General features: G+C 39.7%; 1 protein-coding gene across 4 annotated transcripts in view; it reads right to left on the reverse strand.

Annotated features, from left to right (window-relative positions):
* Nucleotides 1–20,011, reverse strand: part of LOC104640687 (glypican-5) — a 394,501-nt gene that overhangs the window by 150,343 nt on the left and 224,147 nt on the right. For all 4 annotated transcript variants that reach the window (XM_075760926.1, XM_075760928.1, XM_075760925.1 and 1 more), the window contains one exon: nucleotides 7,798–7,918. In XM_075760926.1, the coding sequence (XP_075617041.1) occupies nucleotides 7,798–7,918 (121 nt within the window). The remainder of the gene's footprint in view (nucleotides 1–7,797; nucleotides 7,919–20,011) is intronic.

The raw sequence follows: 20,011 nt of genomic DNA on the forward strand, positions 1-20,011 counted from the left end.
AGCACTTCCGCTGGTCAGGCCAGAGCAGATCCCTCTGAGGCGTGACCCTCTCCTCACTTGCAGCCTTTACACCAGAGGATCCAAACCACTTTTCAGCTCATCTATGAAAACAAGTATCAGCTTGGGTTTTGCTAATCATCTGCAATTAGAACTGGGCACTCAAGCCAAAGGACAGACTAAATTTATTTTTTTAAATAAGACTCTTCTTTTCAAACTGTGCTTTTCTATATGTGAAATGTTTTGGCTCAGTTATAGATTGAAACAGTAGCTCTTCCGTCCCTCTCCCCCACTTGGCTCAAGCCACTACTGTGACTCAATATGTGATTTTGATTTATTAAGACTAATTTCCCACAATGAGCAAAACAAAACACATACAATGGTCCATCTGGGCAAATAATTTCTGAAAATGCTTGCAAGACAAATAGCGCAGCATACTCTGAGACACAACACATGAATAATAAACGGGCATTTTAGCATTATAAATTTGCTAGCATATAATAAGATATGCTGGATTTACATTGAGATTCAGATTTGTCTTATTTTAAAATGCTACATTTTGGTTTAGTTGAGCCAGTATTTCACATGATCTCCGTTTCTGTTGAAATCTGGATGCTGTTTTTAATACTAAAATGTCATTTCTCAATTCCAATTAAAATTATTTAATTATATCTCAAGTCACTATATATAACAAAACAAAACAAACAACCTGCAAACCTCAGGCCAGCAAAAGTACACTGATTTCAGCCAGAGATGATATATACCTCAATTAGCAATAAATTACAACGTTAACATATGCTCTCCATAAAACAATGCTCCAGTGATGTTTTTTCAGCAGGACTGGCCTAGAAAGAGCTCTCCTGTTGTGATTCACGGACAAACTTCTGGTTTTGACAGGAGTTTTAATGCCACAGCAGAACCAAGGTTAGAGCTTCCAAACTCCTTTTCTTTTTACAACACAAGGGCGTACGAAAGAGAACCACTGCACACAGTCCAGTGATCAGGGCTGCCAGGCCTTGAATGAGGTGATCCCACATCTCCAGATGAATAGCCTAAATGACTGAATTATTATCGGCTGGTCTGCTTTTCTATCTGCCCCTCAAGGTACGCAGACAAAGGGCATCTGAGTGAGTTTTTCTTCCTTCATGGCCACATCTGTGTATTTTCCAGCAGGAGCCCAGTTGAGCTGTCTGCAGCCCTAAGCCTGTCCCTGCTCCTTCCCCACTGATGCTCCCCAGGAGCCTCACCTGGGATGCGTCTGTCAGAAATGAGGAGGGGGCACAAATTACCTGTCTCAAAGCAATAGCAGTTTGCAGAAAACTAAGACCAGAATAGGATTTTGACAGACTTGAGATGCCCCAGCCTGCTATTTGAATATATTTCTTGTGAATTTTACTCTTTCTAATGGAACCCCTGACAGATAAATGCTCCAAAGCTATCAGCAACTACATCCTGTTTAATTGCCTGAGAACTACAGCCTTTATTGCAAGAAACATTTCCTAGTGAAGCATCCTCATTACTGTGTAGTCTGTTATATACTACCATACCCCGATGCACCACTGTGTGATACGCTGCTTTGCAAAGAGGGCTCTTTGTTGATTTTGATTTTTCTTGGTAACAAAATCCCCCGCTGGACAGCGGATGCATTTTCTCAACTTTGATTGACAAGTCAATGTGAAAATATGTTACAAAAGCAAAAAGCTAGGGACCCAAAGATTACTTGTTGAGATTTATATATGACAGAAATCTGCCAGGTTCTTTAAAGAAACAAGAGAGCTAAATCGCTACTAGAATTTTTATTTATTTTGCCCAGGCTGGCAGCATTTATGTATCATTTCTGGCTTTAATCACAGATATGGTGAAATCTGAGGTCTTCAAAATTTTTATACAGTGTGCGTCACATGTGTGTGTATATATATATTTCCTAAGAAACAGAAAACCATACAGAAGACAACACAGAGAAAGATTATGCTCAGTCTTTGAGTAATCTGGATTGTCTCAAGCACTGGGATGAGTTGTTTCATTGCATACGGATTATGAAAAAGATCATAAGTTATCTAAGACCTGAGCATTCAGCATCAATATCTGGAAGCAAAGAGATGTAGCAGGGGAGAAGAAAAGCAGGCCATGAATCTAATACGAACAAACATTTAGAAAAAAAAATGGGATGATAAACAAACTCTGGAAAACTGATGAAGTAATCTGAGATGATAGTTTATTTGAAGATAGGAATGAACAATTTTTATACAGCAAAGCAGAAATTTAAAAAAAAATAGTAAACAGTCCATTTGCTCTTTTCTGGCATTGTAAGACTTAAGGTTTATTTGTTTCAGGTGTCAATTAATTCTATCTTTATTTTCCTGAAGTATATGCATTTCTTACTGCTATTTTTTAATCAGCCAATAACTATTGTCTTACTTCAATTATCACTACTGTTCATATTTGGAGATGAAGGTGGTGAGGGCTGTTATTGCCTTTATAGTGATGTGAATTCAAAAAGGACCAAAACAACTGTAGAAATGTTTACTTCACTGAAAATCTTTCTTGTACCTGAACTGCAGACAAACTGAGGCAAGATTAATCTTTAAGACTTCCATGACCCAGTCCATTCAAAACCTGCACTGAAGAATAAACAGTCTCTGTTGTGGTAAGGATCGCTTTCACCAGCTGAGTGGTGACGTGGATCCTACATTACTTGCTAAAGATAAAATCAGTTTTGGGGTCAGTTGGGTGGCATCCTCTACAGGTTACAATGGTGTGCCTTGGCAGTATCACGGTGCAGAGAACACAGCCTTTCACCTCCTATAGCTCTGTACAGGATTACCATCGTAGAAGTGCCTGTATAATATAGTCTGCCTGCAATGAATCCTGAAAGCACTGAAAGCATACTGCGTGTGCACAGATTGTCAGTGCACTGTACACACTACACAGCTAGGACTGGGGCCCAATCCCTTCAGTGTGTCTTTATTCATCTGTGCATTTGCATTAAATTCAATGCCTCAAGTTACAGATAGTCTGTGGTTAGCCACCAAAGAAAGAATGAGTATCTCTGGCATTTCCAGATGTCTTGCTTCACACTTCCAAGAGATATCTACAATCCTTAAGAAATGCTCAAAGTCTCCAAATGCTCTAGACAGAAGAAAAAAGAGGAACTGGTTTGGAAATCCAGACATATGGCAGTTCTGGGAAAGGTGCTCTGTTTTGTAAGAGACAAGTCTCTGCTGGTTTTGGGAGGTATGTGGGGGAAAAAGCAGTAATATGTCTAAGCCTGTTGGGGCTGTTTAAGTCCCAAGTACTAGAAGTAATATAGCAACAGTCTTTCTAAGATGACTACCTTTCTTTCTATGTTTTCATTGGATGAAATGAAAAACAGAATATTTTGAGTCTTAGTCCAAGTCAGCTACAACTTTGGATGAAAATCAAACCAACTTGTCTCCACTTAAATCTCATATAAAGTCTATAATGTAATAAATTTTATAGGTGTCTAAAAAAATACACACTTTTAAATTAAGTAGTAGTTCAATGATTTATTGTATTATTCTCTATTGTCTAACCCAATTAAATTCACATTCGAGACTAAATTATGGCTAGCTTGTATTATTGATAAGAAACATCTCAGTGCTGTTGCTTTGAAGTTTTCTATGTTGGCATCCTTCGTATACAAATCTAAAAGGAATTCAAGTTACATGCATTTCTTAGTTCAGCTGGCAGATCCAGGAGACTTTAGTGGGGGGGGGGGGGGGGCGGGGGAAGAGTATGTGGGTCCAGATTCAGCAAAATTTGCTATGGCACTGCTCTCATTTTAAGCGCTAGGATATTGCACTGTGTTCTTGAATTATCTTGAATTATTAGCATTCATCTCTGACTGACAACAACAAAACACACTGATTCTCAAAATCTGTCAGAAGTAGATTTAGGCTGACAAAAGACAAATAAGTTGAACTTGTATAATACTTATTATAATTCTTTGAGAATGCCCATGCAACCCTGCTAAGTAAAGTTATAGTCAAAGCTATTTCACTCTTCCCTAATGTTCTCATTGCTTTTCAACGCAATTGATCCTTTAGGATTTTTAACCTTGACCTCAGAACTGCTTGTGTTTGAATTGTGAAAAGCATTATGCTGAAGAAAAACATTAGCACATATTTAAGTGCGATTATGTGGCAAGTAGTAGTACTCAAAAAAGGTGCAATGGGGGATTTTATGTTTATTGCCGTTCACATCTGCTCTATTCTCAAAAAAGGGGGAGGAAAAGATGCTATTTCTAACTGCTGGTTCTTCAAAAACAACTTGGGACTTGTTCTGTTTTTGCATTACTGAAAGTAACAGTTACTGTAGATTGTAACTCAGTAATTCTATTGGTATGTGAATCAGCAGCTACAATAAACCCTTCAAATACCTTATCTGCCACAGATGCAAATAACAGTAATTGTTGAATAGTATTCTCTAAATTTCACTTTACTTTTGGCTTGGCAAAGTGGTTATGAAATAGCCTGCTATTTGCATAATCATTTTAAAAAAAACCCCAACAACTATGTGGTGAGGATTTAAGTCCCAGATGAAAAAATTGAGGAACTGCTATAATCTCCAATGAACTGGCATTTCAGCCTAAATGACTGGCAGAAATGGAAGATGACTTGCATACAGATTATTTGTAACACGCTGAAGTTGGGATGCACCATCTAGAAAATAATACATTCGCAAGAGTTTTGTTCGTGTCCATGGGATTTAGGATCAATGAATTTATTAATCTCTTTACATTTGTGGATAGGTCACAATAAGGAGCTAACAAAGAAATGGCTGCTGTGCACCAAAGACTGTCAGTTTTGCATTTAAATGAATGCATAGTTTGCTACTTCTGCACGGCCAGTGACAAGCCACTCTTACTCACAGCCTTGTGCTGCCTTGCTACCCCAGTCGCCAGAGGCACACGGTATCTCAGGCCCCGCAGCCTCGGACCGTCAGCGTGGGGGAAGGAGGTGGCAGCAGTAGTCGCAGAGCGATGAGGAAGAGCTGGGGTGCAGCCGTGGATGACAGGAGGTGGAAGAGAAACTATCAGAGACAGCAGCAATTAGATTTGCTCCAGAAATTGTTAAGAATTGCTGAGCTAAGGTACATCTTTTAGAAGAATGAATCCTGTTGATTTGAACATAGCTGTAGTTGACAGTACTCCACAACCTCAGCAAACTGATCTAGCAGAAGATTATACTGATTTTCAAAACCACGCACTTTTGCAAAACAGAATGAGAGGGAGACAGAAAGACAACAGGTCCAGGGTCTCCGAGGGATAGATGTAGCATGGCTTAAGCTTGTTTTGTTAAGACAGAAGTGTTACTTCTTTTAAAAATCTTAGCGCATCTTTCTCTCATCCAAGAATATGCTTTCTTCTGGGTAGTTTAGCAATATTACTTAACTGGTAGAAGATTTTGGGGGCCTAGACACATGAAATCACCTATGATGCACGTTCTGTGCATTGCTTTGTTCTCTGCTCTCCAGGCTTCCTGACTCTCTAGGATTGCTTCTGTATATGCAATATGCAACTGTTGCTTAAAATGGTGTTGTAAATGTCAAACACTTAAGAAGATACAAAGATAACACCATATTTTATCACTGTTTAAATTCCACCTTACATATTGCCTCAAAAAAAAAAAAAAAGAAAAAAAAATTGATGAAAAAAATCAATTTGCCTGTAAAATGAGTAATGGGATTCTGTACAACTCTTCCTCTATGCACTCTACACACACTATTGATGACACTTTAAACTCCTGATTTAATCGGCTTTTCAGTGTCAGTTTTTATTTGTATATTAATATTAGAAATGAAATGAAAATTCAAGAAGCAGAAAACAGCTACACGTTTGATGTTGTACGTGAAAGCCTTAGATATTTAGCAACTTCTTTGATGCTTTGATCTCTGAAGAAATCTTACTAAAATTATGATCAAAGGATTTTATATTATTCCAAGTACTTAAGAATGAACCATCTTAGGGCAATAATCAGTATTCTGTTTAATCCTTCACCCTTGGAATCCATTATTGCTAAGCACCTCAATCTGATGGGAGTTACATTTACTTAAGGATGATATTCTCCTAAAACAGAATTAGAAGTAACAGAAAGCAACACTTCCAACTTACAGGAAGAGCTAGGAATTTGATTTTATTCTATTGACTAAAAAATGTTCTTTCAAACTGTTTTTTAAATGTACGTAACTAGAAAATTGGTATGCAGCCCATTATGAGACTGTTCAGATGTTTATTTTTCTACAGCAAAGAAAAAGAATTTCCAATACACAGCTACTTTTAATTTAATCTATTTCTAACTATTTCCTATTGTCAGTGTTTATAGAAGACTATTACACAGATGGATATATCTAATATTTATGAAGTAAATTAACACTCTACTTTATAACATGCAAAGGCAGATAAATAATGAATTATCCTTTTCATCAATCTGACCACATAATGTCTATTTCACTGTAATATTAAGTACCGCATCAGATCGGTTGTTGTAATCCCCCATGGCAAGTTAAATCAAACAGTGTGATACAAAGAATCCCTAAACTGCAGCCTGCAGAACAGTAGAAGAACACTAGAGCCAAGCAAGATTTCACAAAAACACTAATTACTGGTTAGATTATGGATTTACCACCAGTGGTTGATGAGCAGTAAAGGAGGGTTGTACTTTTGCAGGAGCAAATAAGAGATGAAACCATGATTCCGGCACAGCCACAGTCCTAACAACCCCCCACATCCTGACTAAGCAATTCCTCCTCCCATTTTACCTGCGCAAATTCTTTTCCTTCCTGCACACCCCACCTGCAAAGGTGGACTTTAATCTTACAATGGTTTTCTACTATTTATGTCCCCATGCTCCATCACTCTTTAACAGTGAAAGATTACGAGTAGACTAATGTGCAAACACATCTGACTCCAAACACACTGTTGTAAGCATTCTTCCAAGCTGACAAGAAAACATGCCTACTTTAAATGAAAATCAATCTCTGTTAAATCTCTTAGCTCCAGCTCATTTGGACTGGCAGTACTGTAAGAGCTCACAAAGAGGTGTGCTGAAGCAGTAATATAAGAGAACTATGCATTCAGGTTTGAAAGATGGCAGATGCACCAGGACTGCAAGTGCATCTGAGGGAACCCAAAAAGACGACAGAGGCAGGCACGGGTTAATCATGCCTCTGACAAACTCATTGGTAGGTTATCTTGCCTTTTGGGCTGAGGGGCTTGAGAACGAGGTCTGTCAAGGAGATGTTTTCAAAGGTGCATGGTTAATTTATCCTGGGCCACCTTCTGTCCTGACTTCAGCATTCTGTACAGTTCAGTTATCACACCCTTATAGATTCATTTTGTCTTTTGATCTGTTTATATCTACACCACTGAAAAGAGCTGCACAATCAATTTGGAGATATTCCAACACAAGAATATCACAGGACTCCTAAAGGTGCTCACACAGCCTGACTCCAGTCACAAGCTTCATGTGAATTGTGAGGCTCAGGAGTTCCTCCATGTTCCTGGGTCTCTGGACTGTAGGACAGTTAATCAACAGCTATGGAACAACAGGCAGGAATTAGAGCAACTTCCAGGGAAATAATTTTGCCTCGTTAGAGTTCATAAACCAGCTGGCACAACAGAATCTTCAGTTGCCTTTAGAACTGGACCCACTACATGGCTATTTCAAGCCTATTATCCTGGGAAATATAACATGAGAAGCAGTACCACCTTGTAATTTTAGCTTCAACTCTGCTATCAAACCCAGTGATAAAATGCTTTTATCTCTAGAAGTTACTTACTTGATTAAAGTGCTGAAGTTTATCAATTAAATTGCTGATGAGTGGGTCCAACCCTCTGACTTTCAGTTCTGGATTATTAATTTGTGCCTTCAGTCCATTGGAAACAACTCTGCTGGTGTAACTGAAAAAGAGAAAAAAAAAAAAGAAAACATCAGTGACTGGCACCATATCCATCGGAATCAAAAATCATATTAAAGGGTACTTACAAAAAGCAAATATTTTGTAAATGTGAATAGAAATTTGTAATAAATATTTATGCTTCTAAATACACCAAATGAGAATAAAATCGGTTTATTGCAGTATCATTCATCACTTCAAATTATTCAAGTCACGAACTGACAATTTCATAAGCCACACAGAGGTTCCTTTCATTTATATTTTAATATTTGAACCTTTATAACTGACATTCTCAAGTTCTTCCATGCAGCAGTCAAAGCTGATAGTTTCCAAAAAAATCATTCTTTCATAATTACAGAAACCCAGGGAATTTAAGACTGAAAGTAAGTATCATGAGATTGAAGTAAAATCCAATGAGATGGTAGTCTGATTTTGAAAAGATTCTTAATCAAAGTGTGAGATTAGACTTCTCTTGCTAGACTAGCAGTTTATAGTCAAACTGTCTAGAGACACTGTAAAGCAGGACCTGCTGTTCTACCAATGCTCCTCACCATGCCCTGTCTGCATTACGAACTCACTAGCCAGGGTGAAGAATTGTCTCTAACCAAGTCTTGCTTTATTTGAGGAATAGCAGCTGTTCTCACACGGCAAGGACCTGTCTCTTAGCAGCAACCTTCTCTCACCGACTATTGACTAAACAGTTTCTGCCAGGCTTTTCTGGAATAGACCATACTGTGTTCTTAAAATCTCAATGGTTTGGGGCTCCACCCATGTACTCTGTTTAGGAAAATTCCAGGATTGTGCCCATTTGGTCTCTAATTCTGAATGTGTCTTTACCACAGCTGGGGAGGTGAAGTCATCAGCACATATATGCTGAATTCAGTGCTTCCTGGAAGTATTCAAACTACCACAGAGTGGCTCCAGAGTTGATCTGTTCATGCACGATTTAAGTTCAATCCATCCGCAAACCACTGCAAATCCCAGAGAGACACAGACCAACAGTGTTTGGTCAGTCACGCTTTTGGGGGTTGTATGTAACCACTCTCATTAGTTTGGCGCTCATTTGTCACAAAGTGGATCACAGACGTTTGCATGACCAGGTATGAACTGGACAAGAGAAACCAAACTTGCTCAGACTCACAGACATGCCTGGGAGGATCTCATTAAGATGCCACTTCAAAGCAGAAAAAAGTGGCCAAATTCTATTGTAGAAAGACAACAGAATGTGGCGGGGGGGGGACCTAGCTCTCCAAATATATTTGTCCTACCTTAATTTCATTTAGGATGAACAACAAATTTTATGCAAACTACTGGCAAAACATACTGTATTATATTGCTGTAAAACATGTGGCTTAAAAAGAGGAAGATCCAAGAACAGTCCACCTTTTCAGTAAACCCAATAAATTTCATTTCTCAGGAAAAAAAGAAAAATAAATAGTTTAGAACAATAAATTGAGAAAAATCCTATTTTTCACTATAGCTAGATAGTATTTAGAGAGCAAATGTTAAGGAAAATCTTTTTCAGGGAGTTTGCTCCTGTATTGTTTTGTTCATTAAGCCTTTGAAGATAACATTCTAATTTTTCTTGATGTGTAACTCATAGAAGTATAAACTCTCATGATGCAATGGCGTGTGCGCAAAATGATGGTCAGGTTCTGATCTTACAAGCAGACTCAGACAGCTGGACCAATGTCTTCAGGCAGAACCCAGATAAAGTATTATTTTGAAGTCAAGACTGGTATAAATCATATCAATCCACATAAATTCATTTGGACAATACAGGAACACTGCTGCACCTTACCTGCCTTTAGTTTTACCTTTATTCACAAATCATACTATCTGCTGAAGGCTTGTCATTGTTCACCATGTGAAAACACGTTACCCACTGCAGACGTACAGGGACGCTTGACACAGTTTTTTGAGATCATCTAGTTCTAATACAGGAGAAATTTAATTTAATGGGTCAGCTCCACCAGTCTGTTCAGTGATTCTCTGTGTGCATTCTTTGTCTGCTCAGAAACTCATCACCAGCAGCAAAAAGCAAGGGTTTTCCTTTTCATTGCTCTTGACTGCTCTCCATCCAACCCCTGGTTGGAGCTGTCGGAATTTCTCTAGAGACTTATGTCATTATAATCCAGGATAAAGAATGCATCTCCTCTGGATTGGCTGGACTGGGGGTTTTTTTGGCAAATGATACTGTTTTTTCTGGTGAATCACAAGCCTCCATTAAATGCCTCTAAGTGGTATTACAAACATACAGCACTGCACGGGGTTTGCATAAACATGACCAAATTGGGGATATCATCACCAGCAGCATTAACGCCAGAGTCCTCAAAGGGACCCAAAATGTGGAAAGTCAATCTCAGTCAACTCACATTTAGTGCTGTTGCTAATACATACCCTCTTTCACATACATCGTTATCAGGAAAATAGGACCATTTGGTATGAATGAGTTCACAGTCCACCAAGACAAAGGGGATACTCATATCCTTAAAGTTCCATACGTGTTTAAGGACTCTTTAAAACTCTAGAGATATGCATAAATTATGCACAGATATTTCTGTTGCCCAAGTTGCTTGTAATTAGATTCATAATGTGGATTACCTAAATTTCAGATGTCAGAGAAAGCACGCATGAGTTGTGTGAATCCTGCATCTTTTCCTTATGTCCTTGGTCTAGCACAGCTTCAGTATGGCAGTCACTAACAACTACACCTACCTGCTAATGTGAGGCTCCAGCACATAAGAGTTGGACCAGCTATGGTCTGGAATGTGACATGCACGACTGGCAATGCCCAGAAAACCAACTACAGACTTTTGGCAGTGGTGAAATTCATGTGATCTGCCAAACGGTGTAAAAAGCTGATGTAGAGAGAGGCAAAAGACTTAATTGCACAGCACAACAAAACCACCTGTTGGGTTTCCCCACAAGAACCTGTAAGCTCTGCTTGTCCTGTGTGTTCTTACTGAGAGATCACTTCTATAACAAACCCAAGCCCAGACAGACTCAGATGAACTAAAAAATGGTGAGTGCAGAGGTGGGCTATACCTCTTGAGGAGGAGACAGAGCAGAGAACTGAAGGAGAATTGCACAGCCAGTGAGGAGGGAGAAATTCCTCCAGTCAATCACAGCCAAGAACCAAAGATGGTACTGGAAAAAGAGATTATGTCCATGTGACTCAAACTACTACCCTGTAAACTGTGAATCCTTCTACTACCTCTGTATCATGCTAAACTACTTTGAAATAAACACTACATTTCCTGAGAGATAATCCAATTACTTCACTTCTTTGCACTATCTAAAACATTTTTTTTGTTGACATCAGATCCTGAATTACTGGAAATGTACATTAAGTCAGATCAGAAATTGGCTTGCTTTATTTAATAACCTGCAATTTAACTGAAATATTGTTGTACAGAATTGTTAGCTCTGGTTACAGTTCTAGTACTTTATTCATGCTAAACCCAGAAATGTCAGCAGGAATGGCCAGGAAAGTTGTATTAAAATATTGTCACTGGAGGAATCCTGAAAGAAACTGTTCCATTGGAGCCCAAGAAACAGCACATGCAGACAGAATTTTCATCCAGACCTCATGCCTCATGCCAATGTTATTCCACTGATTGTTTGGGCAAAGCTATGATACTTTAAAAAACAAATAAAACCAACATAAACCACAACCCCCAAACCCCAGCTTTATAGTATTTCAGAAGAACAGTATCAATTATTTTAGATCCTAGCTAACACAGCCCATTGAAAGTTTAAAAAAAGGTAAAAAATGAAATGCTGTTTACACATGGGATTGCATTTCAACTGAAGGCACACATTTTTATTTTCTATATAAATATACACAAATTAAGATATTTGAGTCTAAACACATTTTAAAATAAATCCAAATGCTATTCTGAAATGTGTTCTTTTTAACTCATAATATGAAAAGGGATCAAGGTACAGGATTCCCTCAAAGGCACATACACCTTTTTAGATAGTTCCATACTTTTAAAAGAACATATAATATAGAAATAACTTCAAATTCAAGGCAAACGACTGCAGGAGCTGCATTAGGGATAGATCTAACTAGCAGTGATAGTTAGCCACAAAAGCCCAAGAAACGGGGTGCTGTTATTCACACCACTTCCTTCCCTCCTCCCTGCAGGAGGCCGTACCAGTCAGGATACAAGTGGCAGACAAAGCTCTTGTAGGCAGCTTTTCCAAGTATTATTGATCAAGCTCCACCTGGGAGACTACTTCCATTACTCCGTACTCCTCAGGGTGCTATTACCCTGAGTTGTTTCACTAGCAGCCACTAAGCACCCCGGTGCTTTGATCCGGTAGCTAATGGCCTGTCCTTTTCCTGGGTGAAGTCAGCTCCAGCACACGTACTCACCAGAGGGATTACAGAGCAAGTCACCGCACCGCACTCCATGTGCTCTGTAACATGCACTGAGCATTTCAGAATTATCTATATTGGAAATTCAGGATACTTGGAACCTGAACTTCATCTGAATGCAATTCTCTTAATTTTAGTTCTGTCTTCTCCACTTGAGTATTTGGCCCAACATAGCTGCTTAAGAGGCATCAAAATTCTTATTTAATTGTGGGAGAAATTGGACATCTAACATCACAAGGCAAATCTGAGCCTCACACTGAGTTCAGAGGAATCCATGAACTGCCATAAACATCTCTGTGGGACAGAAATTGCTTTTGATGAAGTAATTTGTCAGACAACCTTGAGAGTTGCCATATATATAAAATAAGAGTAAAATACATTTGCTACAAAATTGAAGATGTTTTCGCTGAGATTTTTCTAATTTGTTAACCACTTTTTAAAAATATAATTACACACTGCACATCATGAAGGCAGCAATTTTGAACTAGAAATACTTTTCATAATCTGCCATGCATTCATGCATTTTTTTCATCATTTTTGTTGGAATTGGTTGAATAATTCTGCTATAATCAAGAAGAGCTAAACCAGCAACACCTTTCTAAGACACGCTGGCAAACTCAAACTCTTTGTGACTGAGACTGTACTGTTTCTAAAAGTCATATTAAACCATTTATATGGACATTATAAAAATTTAACTGTCCTATTTTTGTGCAAATGTAGAAACTATTCTGTAAAAACCCAACTCCTCTCCCCCAAACAGAAAATCACATTAAAAAACTGCAGACTGGACCACCTATTTAAAAAAAAAGTCTTCTCAGCATTCTAAAAATCAACAGCTGTCCAGCAGCCTGCTATAGCCAGAGAAATCTAAAGAAAGCAAGTCACTAATTTTATAACCAACAAAATCATAAAACCATCACGACAAAGCTAGTCTTTGCAACAACCATTTCACATCCAGCTCTGTTTTCCATCTTTGCGCATAACTTTTTAAACAGGAAACAATCCTAGAGACATATGTTGCCTGTAAAACCACCCAGAAGTAGATAGCACTATGCAAATAATAACAACAATGAATTAAAATTACATCTTTTTAGGCCCATATGTTTGAAAGTCAGTCATTGACCACAGGCTCTCATTTCCTAAAAAAAATTCTGAAGTAGCCTGTTTATGTCAGCAATATACTCAACACACTGTCAGAGCAGACACCACCCACCACCACTAAATGACTCAGAGGTTAAAGGGTTAGAGGGGGAGAAGGAAGGGGAGAGCTCTGAATGTGTCATTTAGTAAGAAGCAATGAGAAATACGGATAAGCTATTTAACTGGCCTTGAGGTCCACTGAACAATTAATTCAGTTACATTAGGCATGGTTCAGCAGATGGAGTGTTTTGTCTTATATTTATTCATAATTTGACCCTTGAGCTGGAATGGTTTGCCTGAAATGCAGTTATGTGAATCCACTGCTGATCTACACTGGCCAAATTAATAATTTTTGGACATTTCCCTTGTAGTTTTTAGATGCAGCCCTTGGCACATGTGACACTCTGCCCTACAGGGCTCTGCAAGGAGTGATTTTCTCCCAGTTCAGGGAACACAGAAGTGTGCACCAACCAGTAACAACAATTACAAAAAACCTGTTGCAGAATTTGAAATAATTCATCAAGATTATCAGCTTTAAACTGATTAACCCTTCTGTCCACTTTGGAAAAAACAAGCAGAATATATGGCAATTGTATATCCCTTGCCTGGTTATCGTACTTGCTTGTCGCTCAATAAGTAACTTGAAGGAAGCAAAGAAAATGCCATTTTCCTGAAGTGGTGTTGATGCTGGAATATTTCATGACTGTACCATTTATTCAGTTGGCCTGACCCATTAGGGCATTCTGCAATTCGGTCCATTAACTTAAATGGATATATTCCTTGTTTGTAGGAAAGGTTTCAGTCAGGCCTCCACTCAGAGCAGCTGAATTTCACCAAGCAGCTGACAAAGGTGTCCTCTAACAAGTAACATCCTGCAAGCGACACTGGGCAAGGGCACACACTGGGCAATCTTGAAAGATCCAGATGTTTTCTAGCCCTTGCGTGCACAACTGTAGGCTTTTGTTCAATCGCCAAAAGTGACATTTTATGACTTCTTGGGTAACCTGCAAACCAGCGGGGCATTCTGTTTGCTTTTAAGGGAAAAACATGTAATTTTTGCCAGTGTACAGCAGGAGCAATTCTACTTAAGTTAGGGGAGTCATACTAGGGTAAAATCTAGATACATCACATGAAAATCAGACCCTTTGTGCCCAAAGAAAAAAACTTTCATGTGTTCTAAATGATCAGCTGAGCACAACTGGAGCAATACTCTCCAAGAGAAAGATTCATCTGTTTAAAAATACCTATGTAAAGAGTTCATTTTGAAATGATTAAGTAACTGCCAACAGACTACAAGAAAGCTCAAGTCTAGCACATAATGAGTTTAGCTGCCCTGAAGATTTTGTGAAGCAGAACTGACACGATGTGAATACCGTCTCTGCCAGAACTATTCTAACAGGCTTCAGTGGAAGTTTACTAATAAACAAGATTATTTGTGAATTATTGGAAATGACGAGACAAATACAGTGTGCTAAAGGGATAATTAAAAAAAAATTGCAAAGCCAAATAGCATTTATAATGGTCTTTCTCCACTTCTATAGGCCTAAAAAAAGACCTCCTGCAGTCTAGATTACAAAGACAATTTTAAGACTGCAAGTACAAAAACAAGCTACCAGAAGGCTTCAAGTGACTGGATGATGCCACCCCATGAACACACTGAAAATCACAATGAAAAGCAGCTCCGTGAAGGAGTGTACACGTAGGAGATCTTGTCATCAAAAAAATATGCGTTCATCAGGTTTTCCAGAATCACGCTGAAAAGGTACTGACTCGAGCTTCAAAGAATACTTGTAAAATGCTTGAAAAGTGTTGTAAAAAAAGTTATTACAGATTGTAGGTGAAATAGCCTACATTCTTTTCCTAGCTACATGAAAAGTTAATACGACCTTCAAGGCACACTGAAAGCACCAAAGAAATTTGTAGAAGTTAATTGGACAGTCTTTATTATGTTGAGGGAAGGAAAGTACTTGCCTGGAATAATATCAGATAGGAAAGCTCTTCAGTTTAAAGTGGAATAAACTCTACAGGACACACAAATGATACTTCTATACTCCAAGTGAATATAATGAGCAGTGAAAATGATACAAACCCCAAAGCTGATAACCTAACTAGGAACTGGCAGCATAAAGACCATTCTCCATTAAATTGAGAAACAGAACAGAAAATAGCACAATAAACAAACAATATATACTTATCAAAGTCACATCTGTGGCCATTCCTAGGGGAAAAAGTAAAGCTAATCTGAAACACCTTGTTGTCAGTAACTCCTAGACTGGGGGAGAGTGTTCTTTGAGTACAAACAGAACAGAGCTGAGCTAAATCCAGATGGAGAATCTGATTCTGCACCTCTTGGAGACTGGCAGCTTGCACCCTGTTCTAGGGGCTGTGGAAAACAAATGGAAACATACGACTAACTTTTTAACCTGCCAGATGGAGTACAATAGTGGAAACCAGGACTGACTCAGCAGAAAAGAAAATACAGTCTCAAGAGAGAAGATTTCAACTCTTAGAAGAAAAAAAAAGAGCAGACTAGCAGTAAACTTCGCAGCAGTGGAGAGAGAATGACTATCAAACAAGAGTTCACAATATTTGGTTGATAGGATTTTTGGCAGGCCAACGCGGCAAGGATCCAATTCCCTTTCTGGAAACCCTGGTTGCTGATACTTAAAAATTAGGCTTGACAGATGACCATGGTATACAAAAGGATATTCTACGATCCCAGGATAGAAATTTTTATGAAACAAAATGGACAATGTCCTAATTTGCACAGTATGAGATGTATGTCACAGGGAGAAGACCTGTGTGGCTCATTAAAAGCAAAGCAAAACATAACAAAATTACTTTAATGCTAAGAGGTCAAAATTGCAGCTTTCCTCAGAAGTCAGTTTCTCCAAATACACTTAGATACGCATGGGAGATTAATGAACAGCTGACAATAATGAATACATGAACTGCAGCTCTGTATGAGCTCAACTCAGGGACTGAACTCTGCCCTCAAACAGTCTTGGCTTAAGCCCTCTGGCTTCAGGACCCCGTCATTCTCACTGCAGCCTACAGCTCCAACTGAGACAGCCCTGTATGTGTTCCTTCCACAATCAAAACTACTCTTGGGCCTAATAGTGCAGCATGACTGTTGTTGAATATCACTGCTCCTGCAGCAACTGCAAGTTTCTTTATCAGTAAGATAGTGATGCTAAATTTTATATAAGTAAAAAGTAAATAGGACGCCTTAATGCTGTACAGAAAAAATCAGACACGAAGACTTCCAAATCTCCTGACTCAGAGTTCTTAAACTCCTTCCCTTTTGCTTAATCTTTTCCACCAGCAAGACAGCCAAATTCATCATTCCAAAGCACTGTTTTATTCCTTATAGAGGAAGCAGTATTTTATTACAGAAGCTATGAGCTACCTGTTCAGTTCACCAGCAGATTTATAGATTTCATCCAACTCCTTCCTTTTGCAACTGCCTAATTAGCATAGATCAGGACAATCAACATTTATTGTTCCCCTAACAGAAAACACTAACAGCCAAAATGCATTCAGCATATTCTGCTGCCACTGGTTGATAGCTACGGGCACTGGATCAGGCTTAGCTGAATTATCATTATCCTGTAGGCACCCTTATTGCTAGAATTCCTCACAGATGCACCAAAGTCTCTGCCATAGTAGTACCACAGGGATCTGTTTTGAACACGGACTTTTCCAGTGACAGCTTCATGGTTTGGAAACAGTTTAGGCAGGTAGCAGTTTTAATTTGTTGCTAGCTTATATCTGTTTGATGCAGTAGTTCAGTATCTAGCAAAAACCCCTCATTTTTATCACTCTTGAAAACGCTGCAGAAAATGCTATTATTATTATTATGCAAATATGGTCTAGTTTGGGAGATTAAAATGTCTTAGCACTTGTCCAAGAGAAGTGTTTACCCAGGTCAAGGCTGAAGAGCTTGTGGAAAACTGAACAGCCTCAATTCATGTTTTTGTCATTAAATACAAAGCATTGTTTTCCTTGCTTGAGTGTCTGGTACTTCTCACAAAAATAACTGCACTAGAAGAGAGGTCAACTGTAGAAAGATTTTCCTGTCATCACAAATTTGAAAAAGATAATATTTATATAAAAATCAATTTACTTGACCTATACTGTTCAATTCTTCTGCTAATACTGTTGAAGATTTATGTCTGGTTAAAACTGTTCCCTTCCACAATTTAGCTTCTCTCCCACTTGATTTTACAGTAAGGTCACAATCCTGAGTTCATGATTTCATACTTTGTTGCCACAGACACAAACAGCAACACAAATTCAACACAAGTTCACTGCAGGATTAACTACATCAAGGACCAATTCGTTAGGAGAAAGAACATTTAAACACAAATACATATGCCACAAAATAATGTGCAGAAGAAAAGCTATGAAGAAAAATAAGGACAGGGAATCCTTTTTGCCCTGCTGTAAATGTCCTCCTCTTGAAAATCCAAGTGTCAGAGGCTTCTGTCTGAAGAAACCCAGTTCAATCACGTGAAGCAGAATCTTTTTTTTGATAGTCACGTCTAAGGTGGATGATAGTAACTGGGAAGAGTAACCACTTCTGACATATTTGCAAGTTAGTAGCATGTTACCTCTAGAGTTGTGATTGCTGTTGCACACATTCCCTTCCCTCATACCCCCCACAAGAGCTCTAACACCTTTGTGTTAGATACAGTAAAAATATTCACTATAAAATCCCCAAGTAAACGAACACAAAGCAGATCATGAGACACTAGAAACAGGTAAACTCAAATGACATTCCCATCACACATATATGTATAGTACACTCACAAACATGTATTTTTCACTTTTTAGCTAAAAGATGTAGACATCTGTAAGCTGAAAAATAAACAGATGGAATAACGTAACATAGAAATAACCTTAACAAGGCATTATGCTAAACACAACAGAGAAAGCAACTGAAATGTACTCAGACAAGTAACTGAAGTTGCAGCGACCGCAGGGACTCTCACACAGCACTCGTCTACATAAAGCCCAAGTGGACCTGACTTTTTTTTGCAAGGAAGTATCATCACAAATAATCTGTTCAGTAATAAGGTGTTACTATTCTCAGTTTAGGGGATTGTGGTGGGTTGATCCTGGCTGGGGGCCAGGTGCCCACCAGAGCCGCTCTATCACTCCCCTCCTTCACTAGACAGGGGAGAAAAAGTGTAACGAAAGGCTTGTGGGTCGAGATAAGGACAGGGAGAGATCACTCACTAATTATCATCACGAGCAAAACAGACTGAACTTAGGGAATTCATCTAATTTGTTACCAAGCAAAACAGAGTAGAGGAATGAGAAAAAATCAACTCAAAACACCTCCCCCCACCCCTCCCATCTTCCCAGGCTCCACTTCACTCCTGGCTTCAACCTCCGCCCCCCCCAGCGGCACAGGGGGACGGGGAGTGGGGGTTACGGTCAGTTCATCACACGGTGTTTCTGCCGCTTCTTCATCCTCAGGGGGAGGACTCCTCAGCGTTCCCCTGCTCCAACATGGAGTCCCTCTCATGGGAGACAGTCCTCCATGAACTGCTCCAGTGTGGTCTCTCCCACGGGGTGCAGACCTTCAGGAGCAGACTGCTCCAGCGTGGGTCCCCCACGGGGTCACAAGTCCTGTCAGCAAACCTGCTCTGGCGTGGGCTCCTCTCTCCACAGGTCCTGCCAGGAGCTTGCTCCAGCGTGGGCTTCCCATGGGCCACAGAACCCCTTCGGGTGCCTCCACCTGCTCTGGCGTGGGGTCCTCCACGGGCTGCAGGTGGAATCTCTACACCCCCTCATCCTCCCTCCATGGGCTGCAGGGGGACAGCCTGCTTCACCATGGCCTTCACCACGGGCTGCAGGGGGATCTTGCTCCGGCACCTGGAGCACCTCCTGCCCCTCCTTCTGCACTGACCTTGGTGTCTGCAGATGTTCTTACATCTTCTCACTCCTCTCTCTGGCTGCAAAAGCTCTCCCTAATTGTTTTTCTCTTTCTTAAATATGTTATCCCAGAGGCGCTGATTGGCTTGGCCTTGGCCAGCGGCGGGTCCGTCTTGGAGCCGGCTGGCATTGGCTCTATCAGACACAGGGGAAGCTTCTAGCAGCTTCTCACAGAAGCCACCCCTGTAGCCTCCCCGCTACCAAAACCTTGCCATGCAAACCCAACACAGGGATGAAGTTACAGTGCCTTAAGCAGAGATCCTAAAAGGACCCTATCCCATCCAGTTCCCATTGATCATCTGGGCCTAAACAACTTAGGCTTATACTTGGAAGATGCTAATGAGCAAAGAATCAAATCCAGATCTCCCCAAATCGCCCACTCACTGCATCCTTCCTGATCCTCCCTGGTTTATAACAGTAGGAATAAATAGGTGTTCTCTTCCACCCTCCTGGATAAAGGCACACTGATCCGATTGGTCTGTCACCAATAACATTCTGGAATATTTGCCCCCAGGTGCAAAGGCTCACTTGGACCTTCTTCTTGGCACCTTGGTCTCCATTACTGCACTCCCAGCACAAGGCCAAGGAGACACTTGAACATGGTCAGGACAAACACATGAGCTAGGC

This window comes from Balearica regulorum, chromosome 9 (assembly GCF_011004875.1).
Source record: "Balearica regulorum gibbericeps isolate bBalReg1 chromosome 9, bBalReg1.pri, whole genome shotgun sequence".
NCBI lineage: Eukaryota > Metazoa > Chordata > Aves > Gruiformes > Gruidae > Balearica > Balearica regulorum.